We start from the raw sequence: 14,514 nt of genomic DNA on the forward strand, positions 1-14,514 counted from the left end.
ATATTACAATTGACAAATGTCAAATTATTTTGTAAAAGTTAGTTATTACTATTATATAATATTACAAAGAAAAGAAAAAATATAATATGGAAAGTTAAAAAGGATTAATTTTTTCCTATAAACAATATGTAGCATTATCATAAGAAAATTCAACAGTTCAACAAATAATATAACAAATATATAAATATATCCCTACAGACAGAAGATTGGTCATTCATTTGTTCTAGTTGATCTCCATAGTTAGATATCAATATGCCCTTCACCTTTGTGAACCATTTGTTAATGTTTGTTTCATACTCTTTTCTTTCTCTGCCAAGTCTCTTCCACAAACAAATTCTTTTATCAAGTTCTCTACATGACTCAAATAGCCACTTGTGACCCAGAAGGATTTTACTTTAGCCATTCTCTCACACACTCAGAAATACTTGTTTTCATTCACCCTGACTTCCATACACTTCTCTCACTAAATTAATGCTTAAAAGCAATAATAGTTTATACTTTTGAGGTTAACGTGGCTGAAAATAGTACTTCCTTCCCTCTTGACTATCACTCAGATAGAAAGAGGTACTCTTAGCATAAGCAGCAACACAGCAAAGGAGAAGTGACAAAATGTTGTCATTCAAGGCTTGGATTTGGGCTATTTTGATTTCGACTGGTAAGTCCAAATGACCCTTTCAGGAACTTGTTTCATATTTTCAAATTACTGACTTTTGAACTTACTTGTTAATAAGTACAGCTTAGTGAAATATGAATTTCATTTAAAAGTTATATTTTAAGGAGAAAAAAGGGAGTGTGGAAGCATCAAAAAATTATCTTGAATTTAGGGAAACAATGGAAAATTTACAGATTTTTGCTTCAGGAAATGTTTTATCTACCAACATTTTGAATTAATTTTTGAAAAATCATTAGTGTTAACTAGTGTGCATTAACATAACAGATAAAAGTCCATAAACTCATATGGCATCACATTTGGAAAGTCTAACTTTGCAATTTATTTCTTATATATGGTTTAACTTTAAAAACAAAATGTTCAATTATTTAAATTACGGTGTTTTTTTAATTATTAAAGTTTTACTGAATGGTAATGTGTTGGGCTCAGTCAGGAAAACCTAGATCCAAGTCCTCCCTTTATCACATTCAGGCTATATAGTTCCAGCCATGTCACCTAACCTCTCATGACCCAGTTGAGAATTGAGAATCTATGTTTCTAAAACCTATCAGAGAAGTTACCAAATTGCATTGGTTGAATAAGTTTCTTACATGAAGTCTAATGAAATCACAGATCTAGTTTTAAAAAAAGCAACAAAATCCTTCTTCAGGGTCTTCACTGACATTGGCTCCATGATATGACCTGTAAAATTCATGTTATCACAATGTTTTCTTCATTTCTTTTCATATAATATTCCTTATTATTAGTATTTCTTTAGTAGTGTGGGGAAAAATCATATTTTTATGTGAAAATTGTAAAATTCACCTGTATTTCTTGTTTTTGACTCAGAAAATATATGATGTTGGGTACTGAGAAGGTTTAAATCTTAGTGTTGATTATTTTCATTGAAGTCACTTTTGTATGAAATTGATCCATATTACAAAATTAGAGATAGCAATAATTTTACTCTTTTGTCTTTTGTTGTCAGAATACTTTAATCACTTGCTTAATTCCATCTGTTCCCATGTTTTCAGAAGTTAAGGATGTGTACACAATTCACAATGATTTTTGCTGATGAAGTCATCTATTGGTCTGGGATTTGTTATTCTTCATAAATCTATACTTTGCACATTTGGCATGATTCATTTTCAGGATATAACAATGTTACATTTCAAAGCTATTTCAGTAGTTCAAAATTATTTCTTCTTTATCATTTCTTATTAGACTACATACAGAAGAGGGTTCATTAGGCCAAAGAATTTGTACCACTTATAATCTGACACAAACTATAATGTTGAAGACAAATGGTTAAAAGATAAAACTTCATAATCAGTCAAATTCTAGCAAATTGATAAACTGGAAAACGTTTTGAATGTCATTACTTTGAATTTGAGTTGAATGTCAATAACAAAATTTTGTAAATTTTGGAAAGCAAACATCTATGTCAGTATTAGGGGTGAACTACCAATTAATTATTTGAGGAGATAGGATTTGGTTTTTTTTGTTTTTGTTGTTGTTGTTTGTTTTTTTAGGTTTTTGCAAGGCAAATGGGGTTAGGTGGCTTGCACAAGACCACACAGCTAGGCAATTAATTAAGTGTCTGAGACCAGATTTGAACCCAGGTACTCCTGACTCCATGGCCGGTGCTCTATCCACTGCTCCACCTAGCTGCCCCAAGGAGGAGATAGGATTTGAACAGTTCTTTGAATGCCTGATGACCAAAATGAGAAGAAAGGAACATTCTGTTGTTGTTCAGTCATTCAGTTATGTCCAACTGTTCATGATTGCATGGACCATAATATGCCAAACCCTTATGGCCTACATTAACTTTTGAAGCCTTTTCAATGTGACACATAAAAAGTTTGAGAGGGGCGGCTAGGTGGCACAGTGGATAGAGCACTGGCCCTGGAGTCAGGAGTACCTGGGTTCAAATCTGGCCTCAGACACTTAATAATTACCTAGCGGTGTGGCCTTGGGCAAGCCGCTTAACCCCACTGCCTTACAAAAAAAAATCCTAAAAAAAAGTTTGAGAGATATAATTTCTTGGTAATTAATAATTTTATAATTATGATTAGTGAATAATTAATAAAAGGATTGGTCATTTGGCCAGCTCTCATGAATCAAGGATAGATCGTGGCAGCATGCTTATGTTTTTACATCCTTGGAAGACTGGGTTTTACCAGCAGATGACAATCAACTCTGATTGGTTAACAATTAATAAGAATGAATATTATAATGGTGAGGTCAGCCTATTCTAATGGGAGACTAGGGAACATAATTTCTTTTATTTCAAATTCTCCCAGACCACTCCCAGCTTTGGAGCAATGTAGACAAAAAACCAACTTCTTTCCAAGCCTAAGTAGAATACACTGAACCAGAATTCAACCAGATTAAGTCCTTTGTAAAGCTTTTCTTATTAGAATGAGTCAATTTTTGGGCAAAGTCAGAGATCTCCTTGAAAAATGAACTTAGAATGAAGAAATAGGAAAGGAAAAAACCCTAAATCTCCCTAATAGTAAGTGGTTAATGCAAGTATTTTGACTGATTTGATCTCCTTGTTGTCCAAGGGACTCTTCCCCAATACAATTCAAAAACTGCAATTCTATAGTCAAACTATATATAGTCCAACTCTCACAATAATACATTAATACCTAAAATACAATAGCTTTGATGTATAGATTATGTTGGGAAGTTGATAGCTATGCTTTTTAGTATACTGTCCAGATTTTCCATAGTTTTCCTTTCAAGGAGAGAACATCTTTTAATTTCATCATTACAATTGCTATCTCTAAGTGCTCTCTGAGCCTAAGTCCAAGAAAGGAATATCCTATACAAATAAAATAAATATTTCATTTCTCTTCTCCTTTCAGCATTGGCAAGACAATGGAATAGTATATGTGCTGGAAATCCTTCTAATAGTATCAGGAGCTGTGATAGACATGGATGTGGACATTATGGTGCTTCTAGTAGGTATGGTCTGCCAGATTTACAATAGATAGTTGATAGGGCCTTGCCTCCATGCCATCATTTCCACCAGATTGTTTTATTTAGTTCAATTTTTAAGAAGCTATTGGACCTTATGGTAATACTCAACCACCTGTGCTAATGCTCCAGATAAGTTTCAGGAGCTCCAATGCCAGGATCAGACCTGAAATTTGAATTAAAGTAAAAGAGATGACAAAAAGAGGTGTCAATTCCTCTGAATAGTTAAGTACAGTATATAATAAATCATCTTAGATATCGCACTGGAGGATTTATTCTTCTACATCAAGTATTTGCTCATGTGTATTTTTCTTCATAATGACCTATATTATAAACTTAAGAAGATCAGCTTTATTTTGACTTAATTTAGCAAGAAAGTTTCAGACTGGGTGGCTAGGTGGCATAGTGGATAAAGCACTGGCCCTGGAGTCAGGAGTACCTGGGTTCAAATCCGGTCTCAGACACTTAATAATTACCTAGCCGTGTGGCCTTGGGCAAGCCACTTAACCCCGTTTGCCTAGCAAAAAAAAAATTTTCAGACCTTACTTGTTTTAGAATTTTCTATAAAGCACTAGGACTCACAAGACTTGCTATTCAATTTGTTGGTATCCAGTTTGCTATAACATCAATTCATCTGTCTATCCATATCTACTACTACAAACTAAATTAAAGTAATAACTTATTTATTGGCAACATCAACTATAGATAATATTTAAATCCCAGAAAGTAAGGAGGAAATATCTCATGAACACAGTAGCTGTTACAAATTTCATGCACTTTTGTAAAAGACTTTTTCTTTTTTTTCCCTAATTACTCTTATTCCATAGTTTATTATACAATGTCCTGGTGATCCTAAATTCATTTAAATATATCTTTTTAATTTTTAAATTTTCCTACTCAGCTTCATGCAAACGTAAATTTCAACATTTACTTCCAAAACCTTCAAAATTCTCTACCTTCCTCATATACCCTCCCCCATTGAGAAAGTAAGTTACTTGGTGTAGGTTAAAAATGTGGAACCATGAAAAAACATTACTACAATAGGTATGCTGTAAAAGTAAACCTAACCCCCACACATACAAAGAAAGAGAAATCTCAAAAAAAAAAAAATGATGGGGAAAAAGTATGCTTCAGTACGTATTCAAACACCATCAGCCCTGTCTTTGGGATAAGTACCTTTCTTTATCATAGTTCCATCAGAGAAATTGTTTCTATATTTTTCCCCACAATTGCTATTGCAAGATGTATTTCCCTCCATTCTATTCTCTCCCTACCCCTATTCATTCTATTCTCCCTCTCCTTTCACTCATTTCCTCTTCAAAAATGTGTTATTACTACCCTCTCCCATGATCTTCCCTCTTTTCTATCACCTATACCCCCCTTCCCCTATCCCTTTTCTCCCATTCCTTTCCTCTCCTATTTTCCTCTATGGTAAGATAGATTTATATCCCCATTTGGGTATGGATGTTATTCTCTCTCTGAGCCACTTCTGATGAATATGAGGCTCATTCATTTCCCCTCTCCTTCCTTCTCTTCCACGCTACTGAAAAAATTTTCCTTGCCTCTTTTATATGAAATAAGAGCAACTAAATGGCACAGTGAGTAGGGGACTGGCCTTGGAGTCAGGAGGACAGACATTTGAATCCAACATCAGACACTTGATACTCATCAGCTGTGTGACAATGGGTAAGTCACTTAACCCTGACTGCCTCACATCCAGAGCCATCTCTAGTCATCCTTATTTATATCTGATGACTGGATCAAGATGGCTCTGGGGGCAGCTAGGTGGCACAGTGGATAGAGCACTGACCCTGGAGTCAGGAGTACCTGAGTTCAAATCTGGCCTCAGACACTTAATAATTACCTAACTGTGTGGCCTTGGGCAAGCCAATTAACCCCATTTGCCTTGTAAAAAAAAACCCTAAGAAAACAAATTTAAAAAAAAGATGACTCTGGAGGAGAAAGTGAGGCTGGTGAAATAACCCAGTACCCCCTCACTAATTAAATTAAATTCAATGCTTGTCATAACATCACCTCCCTGATGTCCTGGTCTTCTTTGAGAATAAAGGACAAACATCATCATCATCATCATCATTATTATTATGTGAAATAACTAACACAATTCTACTTCTCCTTTCCCTTCCTCCCAGTACATTCCTTTCCTCTCCCATTAACTCCATCTTTTTAATATATTATACCTTTAAATTCAACTCCATCCTGTGCCTTGTCTATATGTGCTCTTTCTAACTACCCTAATAAATGAGAAGGTTCATATGAATTATCAGAATCATCTTCTCATGCAGGAAAACACACAGTTCAACATCAATAAATTCCTCATAATTTGTTTTTCCCATCCATCCTCTCTATGCTTCTCCTGAGTCTGTACTTGAAGATCAAACTTTCTGTTCAGCTATGGTTATTTCATTAGGAAAGTTTGAAAGCCCCATATTTCACTGAATGTCCATCTTTTCCCCTGAAAGAATATGTTTAGTTTTGCTGGGTTATAATTCTTGGTTGTAATAAAACCTCTTTTGCATTCTGGAATATCATATTCCAAGTTATATAAGCCCTTAATGTAGAAGCTGCTAATCTTGTATTATTCTGACTGAAGTTTCATGATATTTGAATTGTTTCTTTCTGACTACTTGTCATATTTTCTCCTTGACCTGAGAATTCTGAAATTTGGCTATACTATTCCTGGCAATTTCCATTTTGGTATCCCATTCAGAGGGTGACCAGTGGATTCTTTCAATTTCTATTTTACCCTCTGCTTCTAGGAATAACAGGGCAGTTTTCCTGAAGAATTTCTTGGAAAATGATATCAAAGCTCTCTTTTTGGTCATTACTTTTAGGTAGTTTGATAAATTTTGTATTATCTCTCCTGGGGGGAGGCAGAGTCAAGATGGCAGCATGAAGGCAGAAATTCCCAGAAACTCTCCTCCAGAACTTTTTTAATGCTTTAAAATTGCAACTCTAACCAAATTTTAGAGTGGAAGAACCCACACTGAGTGGAATAATTTTCCAGCTCAAGACAACCTGGAAGATCCACAGGAAGGGTCTATTCCACCAGGGTTAGAAGGGGCTGCAATTCAGCTCCAGTCATGCCAGAGAGAAAACCAGCTCCAACCTTCCAGGAGCAGCCCACTGGACCCATGGGTCCCTTGGAGTGCTTAAGTCTGTGGCAGTGGGAGCATTTTCCAGACCTCCCAATTCAGGGATCACCAAGAACAACTTGAAGGTCAGCGGGAAAACTCTGCTGCACCAGAGTGAGTGCAATGCCCAGTGCAGCTCAGACCTCAGTGCAGATTTGGTCCAAGAACCGGAAGCAGACCTGTAGAGTCACCCAGAAGCTGCTTCCAGAGTGCTCAGTCCATGCAGTTGTGGGAGACTATTGGGGTTTCTCCTCTATCTCTGGGACAGGACACTGTTATTCTGCCCAAGCTCAAATCTAGGTCACAGACTGGTACCCCAAACTGTCATAGCAGAGCAGGGACCTTTCTTACAGATCCAGAGCTGAGGGGAGTGCTTGTGATCATACACAGAACAGAGCACAAGAGAGCAATCAGATCCTTTCATGAGACCTTGAAGGTATTAAGGTCCCTGAAGAGATGTCCTCAAAATCTTCAATAGCTTTGGAAGTGCATTAAAATTAGATCATAGCCTGGAGAAATGGGTAAACAACAGAAGATAAAGAATTTTACCATAGACAATTACTTTGGTTCCCATGGAGGATCAAAACACACACTTGAAGATGACAAAGTCAAATGTTCTATATATATAAAACCTCCAAGAAAAATAGGAACTGGTTTCAAGCTATGGAAGAGTTCAAAAAAGATTTTGAACATTAAATAAGGAAGGTAGAGGAAAAATTGGGAAGAGAAATGAGAGCAATGTAGGGAAAATCATGAAAACTAAGGCAACCGATAGGTGAAGGAGATATGAAATATATATATATATATATATATATATATATATATATATATATCAAAGGAAATAACATGTTTTTTAATTTGCCTCAAATGGGAAAAGCAATCCAAAAAAAGGTCAATGAGGAAAAGAATACCTTAAACAGCAAAACTGGACAGGTGGAAAAGGAGACACAAAGACTCTCTGAAGAAAATAACTCTTTCAATTGTAGCATGTAGCTAAGGGAAGTTGATGACTTTGTGAGACATCAAGAAACAATAAAACAAAGCCAAAAGAATGAAAAAAACTAGAAGAAAATGTGAAATATCTCATTGGAAAAGCAACTGATATTGAAAACAGGTCCAGAAGAGATCATTTTAAAATTATTGAGCTACCTGAAAATCATGTACTGGAAAAGAGCCTAGACTTCATTTTTCAAGTAATTCTTCAGGAAAACTGCCCTGATATACTAGAATCAGAGAGTCAAATATAAATTGAGGAAATACATTGATCACCTCCTGAAAGAGATCCCCCCCCGGCAAAAACAAAACAAAACAAAAAACCTCCCAGGAATATTATAGTCAAATTCCAGAACTCCCAAATCAAAAAAAAAAATATTACAATCAACCAGAAAGAAATAATTCAAATATCATGTAGTTATAGTCAGGATTACATAGGATTTAGCAGTGTCTACATTAGGGGTTTGTAAAGCTTGGAATATGATATTCCAAAAGGCAAAATAACTTGTATTATAACCAAGAATCAACCACCAAGCAAAACTGAACATCATCTTTCAGGGGAAGTGATGGACATTCAATGAAATGGGGACTTTCAAATTTTCCTGTTGAAATGACCAAAGCCGAACAGAAAAGTTTGATCTTCAAGTACAGGACTCAGGTAAAGCATAGAGAGGGTGGTCGGGAAGGGCAAATCATAAGGGACTTAAGGATATTGAGTTGTTTGTATTACTTCATGTGAAGACGATATTGTTAACACATATGAACTTTCTCATTTATAAGAGAAATTAGAAGGAGCATATCTAAACAAGGCACAGGAGAGAGCTGAATATGAAGGTAGAGTGTATTATAAAGAAGGAGTCAATGGGTGTAAAAGGAATATACTGAGAGAAAAGGAAAGGAGAGGTAAAATGGTCTAAGATATTTCATGAAGAAAAAATCTTTTACAATGGAGTGGAAGAGGGGAAAAGTGAGGAGAGGAGAGTGAGCCTTCATTCTCATAGGAAGTGGCTCAGAGAGAAAATAACATACACATTCAATTGGGTATAGAAAACAATCTTACCCTAGAGGAAAAAGGAGAGAAAGGGGAAGGGGAAAAGGGGATGGGTGTGGGGGGGAGGGATGGGGCAGGTAGATGATAGAGGAAAGGGAAGATAATCGGAGAAGAGAGTCAGATACAACACATTTTTTCATTTTTTGCAAGGTGGTAGGATTGGATGGCCTTCCCAGGACCACACAGCTGGGCAGTTGTGGGTGTCTGGGATGGGATTTGATCTAGGTCCTTCTGGCCCCAGGGCCTGTGTTCTGTCCACTGCACCCCTTGGCTGCCCCATAACACACTTTTGAGGAGGGGCAAAATGAAAGGAGAGAAAGAATAGAATAAATGGGAGTGGGGAGGAATGGATGGAGGAAAATACAATTAAGCAATTGCAGCTGTGGGAAAAAGACATGGAAGCAACTTCTCTGATGGACTTATTATAAAGAAGGCAATCCATCCCAGAGAGAGAGAGAGAGAGAGCTGTGAACACAGACTGCATTTTTTTCTTTTTCTCTCACTTTATTTTTTGTGAGGTTCTTCTATTTTGTGGGGGAAGGAGTATTACATTTACTCTTACAACAAGACTATTTTAGTAAATTGTAAATAAATAAATAAATAAATAAATAAATAAAAATAAATGTAGAACTGTGTACAAAGATTAAAAAATCTTTAAGTTGTTAAGAAGAGTATAAATTATAATCAGTTATCTTTAAGAAGAGAGTTTTGATATGTCTTTAGTAAAAATTTTGATCACCAAAGAGATAAGCTTCAGTTATTTGGAAAATTAACTATATAGAATACATTCACAAATGCTAGAAATGTGAAATATTACTCTGTATAATTTCATCACCAAACATCTTTCTTCTTTCTCTTCTTGGTTTTCAATGGGTCAAAAGTGAGCAAGCCATGAATTCCTATTTCTCTTCCAGAGGCCAAAAAACACATGATGGAGTGGATATAGAATGTTCAGATGGATCAACTGTGTATGCCCCTTTCACTGGAAAGATTATTCGTCAAGTAAAACCTTATAGCAAAAATAATGCAATTAATAATGGCGTTCAGATATCTGGAGGAGGTAAGTAGGTTGAAGTACTGACAGAAGATATTTCTCCTTAATGGAGCTAGGACTGTTGCTGGAAATAGATTTCAAATTGTTCTATGCTGCCCAAGAAAATAGAACTAGTTAGGGGCGGCTAGGTGACGTAGTGGATAAAGCACCAGCTCTGGAGTCAGGAGTACCTGGGTTCAAATCCGGTCTCAGAGACTTAATAATTACCTACCTGTGTGGCCTTGGGCAAGCCACTTAACCCCATTTGCCTTGCAAAAACCTAAAAAAAATAGAACTAGTAATTAAGAAATGGTAATTTCAATATAAGGAAAGCATTTCCTAACAACAAAAAAGTATCCACAGAAGATAGGGTTAGAGTTAGATACATATTAACATTCACTATAGAGAAGTGGAGGTTAATGACCACATCTTAGGGATACAGCAGAGGGGTTTCCCTGCTCAAGTATGGGTTAAACTGCAGGGTCTCTGAGGTTCCTTCCTACTCTGACATTCTACATTTTAATTTATTTCAGAGGGCATGCCAATAGCTATACGAGGGATTACATCAAGGACCTATAATATTAATGATGTATGGGACCTCTTTACAAAGCCACAGTTGTGTTTGAGAGTTTCATTGGTCAAAATTTTCTTTATTCTTTGGCCAAAATGGATCCTTTGAACTTAGATAAGTAGGATAATTCATCACTAGTCCCATTTTTAAAGCCTTTCTAGATAAATAGGATCTATCAAAGCTTCTACTTTCTAGGCCTGTAATTTAAAGACACAGGTTCACTTCTATGTCATAAAGAGACAGAAGAAAAGATTTTTAGTAGAAGTGAATTTGCTACTTTCTGCAAATGATAAAAATCTATGATGTAAAATATATAAAATAAAATATGTATATTAACCAGCCTCCTAGAAATCAACTGGTTTTGTGCTCTTTCTCTGTTGATTTTCTTTAACATAATCTACAAATGAGCATAGTACATTTTATTGGTGAATAGTATTATATAATGAAGAGTCAAAAAAAGATTCAGATTTTTGTCCTGAATCTTCTATTTCTTCCCTGTCTTATATAAAGTAAGTCATTTCACTTTCTCTGCTCCTCAACAGTCAAATGAAGGTATATGCTATATTTAGCTCACTATCATGAGAATCAAATGAAAAACAGTATTTCAAAGATTTTGTAAATTTGAAAGTACTAAAAAAATTTCCAACTATTATTTTCATTCTGAATTGTTCCTACATAGGTGATTACTTTTTCCCTTAGAAATGATGTTTATTAACTATATATATATATATATATATATATATATATATATATATATATATACATACATAAGGGATCAATCATAGTTATAACTGTAATGTTTTAAAATTTTAATAAAACTCTCCAAATTTAAAATGTCAATATCTTTCCAAGAATTGGAGATTATCTGAGCCTTTCAGGTTTTCTTTGACTACAAAAGACAAACTGAACTAAATGTGAGGATCTTAGACATTTCTCCAACTTCCTAAAAATAGAATACATTAAACTAAATTTATCCCTTTTGATGATTCATTAAAAATATTCATTATGGATGAATCATGATAGTGATAGTGATGCCCTAAGCCCCAAACAATTGATCTTTTTTAAATGAGTATTACTGTGTAATTAATGATTAATGAGTAGAACAATTAATGTACCTACCCAGAGTGACCTTGGACCTACTTCTCATTTCTCTGGGAATACAGAATCATAGATTTAGATCTGAATGGAATTTAGGTCACAAGGATAAACCCATCATTTTACAACTAAGGAATCTGAGGTTCAGTGATGTTACAGGACTTTCCCAAGACATAACTAGGATCCAAACCCAGGTCTTCATTGGCAAAATCAGGACTCATTAAAGGCTATGTCTTCCTGACTTTTAGATTTCTTGCCATTTCTCCCCCTACAACATCCCCACTCTATCATTAGCAATTCTAATTTTAGGCTAATTCAAGGTCTCTTAGCTGGAATGCAATGAATTAATGTTTCCTGTCTCTCTGATAATAAATTATTGAATTTTTCTAGAAGTTGAAATCAAACTCAAAGCTCTATAGTTTATAAATAATTGTCATTTTATTCTACCTCAAAGTGACCCAAATAATCTCACTGAATCATGAAAATTGAGTAATTTAAATTTTCTCTGCTTTTTTTAGGTTTCTGTGTCAAAATATTCTACATAAGACCAATTAAATATAATGGTTCTATCAAGAAGGGAGAAAAACTAGGAGTCCTATTGCCTGTGCAGAGAGTTTATCCTGGTATCCAATCACATGTACACATTCAGAACTGTGACCTGAGTGATCCTACTGGTTATTTGTAAATGGAAAGATAAAATCAAACAACATCAGCAGCTTATTAAACTTTTCCCTTTGCAATCTATTTGCTTTTCTCTGAACTCATGGTCATATAAGAAGCTGGTCAAAGCATATCAACACTTTGTTCACTAGATGATATTGGGAAAGTTTATTTTTTATACATTCTATTCTATTTATTTGTTAACAAATAGAATCAAAGCAGGAAGCAAACTTTCTAACCAAAGAAACATTTGGTTATTTTAGGTTGAGAAGGATAAGAACAACATTCACACAACCTTTTTCTGTGATGAATCTCTTAGTATTTTTATTACATATAATTTAGCTTTTCTTTGTTTTTTGATGTCTTTTACTTTTTACAACATTCTTCACAAGATTTCCTTCACTCCTGAGCAAACTCTTCTTGTGGAAGAATAGGTACATCTCAATTTATTATGCTTTACTTTATTGCACTTTGCAGAAATTTAGATTTTTACAAGTTGAAGGCTTGTAGTGACCTTGAATAGAGCAAATCACCATTTTTCTAACAGCTTGTGCTCACATTATGTTTCTCTGTCATTTTTGGTGATTTCAATATTTCTCATTATTATTTTTACCTATTCTGGTGACGTGTGATACTGTATTTCCCCATGTATAAGATTCACCTTAATTTTAGCCCCCTAAATTTGAAAAAAATAATCTATTATATAAAATTATTGAACTCAAGATTTATTCATCATAAAATTCATACAACTCCTCATCACTGTTAAAACTCCCATACATGAGCTTGTCCTAATCTGTGTTTGATGATGAATCCCTAATTTAGGAGAAACTCTGCCTGCTCTCCTGCCTGGGCTCCAGTCTGCAGCTGACCATAAGCACTCTCTGGGCAAGTCTGGTACATGGATGCATACTTAATCCATTCTATTTCATGAACCTGAAATCAGTCACTTTGAAATCAGTCACTTCTTGTTCATCAGCAATTCCTCTGTCCCCTGTTGACCCATCCTTTTGGACAAAGGAATTCCACTAGCCCTTGCTCTTCATTCCATCTCTTCAGTTCCCTCTCTAACTCAGGCCTTTGGCTTCCTTGCCTCTCATGGCCTTCTTATGCCGGGGTGTTTTCAGTCAGGTTTCTACTTCCTGTAACTAGGCTCCAATTGTTTCCTTAGTTGGAGGAGGACCAAACTGACCTTCAGCAGCATGATTTCCATTCACTTTTGCAAAATGGATCACTTTTAACTTGAGTTCAGCACTTTAGGAAAATCTTTTCTGAGTCATTTCTGAGCAGAATGTGGCAAAAGGTAACCTGATATACCAGTAACAAATGCAAAACAATGAGTGCAAAGACAAGGACAAAAAAACTGGGAAATGCAAGCAAAAAATTATGCAACCATTGTATAAGACACTCCTAGTTTTTAGATCCCAAATTTTTGGAAAAAGGATGTGTTTCATACATGGGGAAATACAATAAGCGATCTTTGATGTTGTTTATTGTAATCACTTTGGAGGGCTACAAACAGCATCAATATAAGCTGATGAACTTCATGGATTAATGTGTGTGTTCTGATTGCTTCACTAGCTGACTGTTTCACCCCTTCCTGGACCATCCTATTCCCTGAGATACAGCAATATTAAAATTAGGTTAATTAATAGCCTTAAAATAGCCTATAAGTATTTAAATGAGAGTCAATTCAACAGCAAACTTCCTTTTATCTTGTTTTAAGAAATTGTGACAACCATCCCAAACTTCAGCAACTTCAACCCTGATCAGTCAACAACCATCAACATTGAGGCAAGACACTTTACTACCTCTAACACACACACACACACACACACACACACACACACACACATACACAAATATATATGTATGTGTGTGTGTGTGTGTATATATATATATATATATATATATATATATATATATATATATATAACTTACTGAAGGCTTAGATAACATTTAGTATTTTTATTAATAAAATATTTTTAATGAAAGCATGTAGATTTAGACATAATATCATTGCACATTTAATAGACTACAGTTTAGACATAAGTTCTTTTCATATTTCCTTTTTAAAATTTTTCTTATTTTTTCTTTACTATATTTCTTTTTTTAAGCTTTTATTTATTTTGAGTTTTACAATTTTCCCCCTAATCTTACTTCCCTCCCCCACCTCCCCCCACAGAAGGCAATTTTCCAGTCTTTACATTGTTTCCATGGTATACATTGATTCAAATTGAATGTGTTGAGAGAGAAATCATACCCTTAAGGAAAAAACACAAAGAGTAAGAGATAGCAAGATCAGACAATAAGATATCAGTTATTTTTTTT

The 14,514-nt window shown here is 34.9% G+C and overlaps 1 protein-coding gene across 1 annotated transcript; it reads left to right on the plus strand.

The window, feature by feature from the left end:
* The first annotated feature begins 330 nt into the window (after positions 1–330).
* On the plus strand, positions 331–13,998 carry LOC141506600 (leukocyte cell-derived chemotaxin-2-like). Its single transcript, XM_074213506.1, has 4 exons — positions 331–655; positions 3,520–3,619; positions 9,742–9,887; positions 12,045–13,998. Exons 1-4 carry the CDS (start codon positions 610–612, stop codon positions 12,209–12,211), a joined length of 459 nt encoding a protein of 152 aa, XP_074069607.1. The 5' UTR covers positions 331–609; the 3' UTR covers positions 12,212–13,998.
* Positions 13,999–14,514: the final 516 nt, after the last annotated feature.

Source organism: Macrotis lagotis, chromosome 1, assembly GCF_037893015.1.
Source record: "Macrotis lagotis isolate mMagLag1 chromosome 1, bilby.v1.9.chrom.fasta, whole genome shotgun sequence".
Taxonomy (NCBI): domain Eukaryota; kingdom Metazoa; phylum Chordata; class Mammalia; order Peramelemorphia; family Peramelidae; genus Macrotis; species Macrotis lagotis.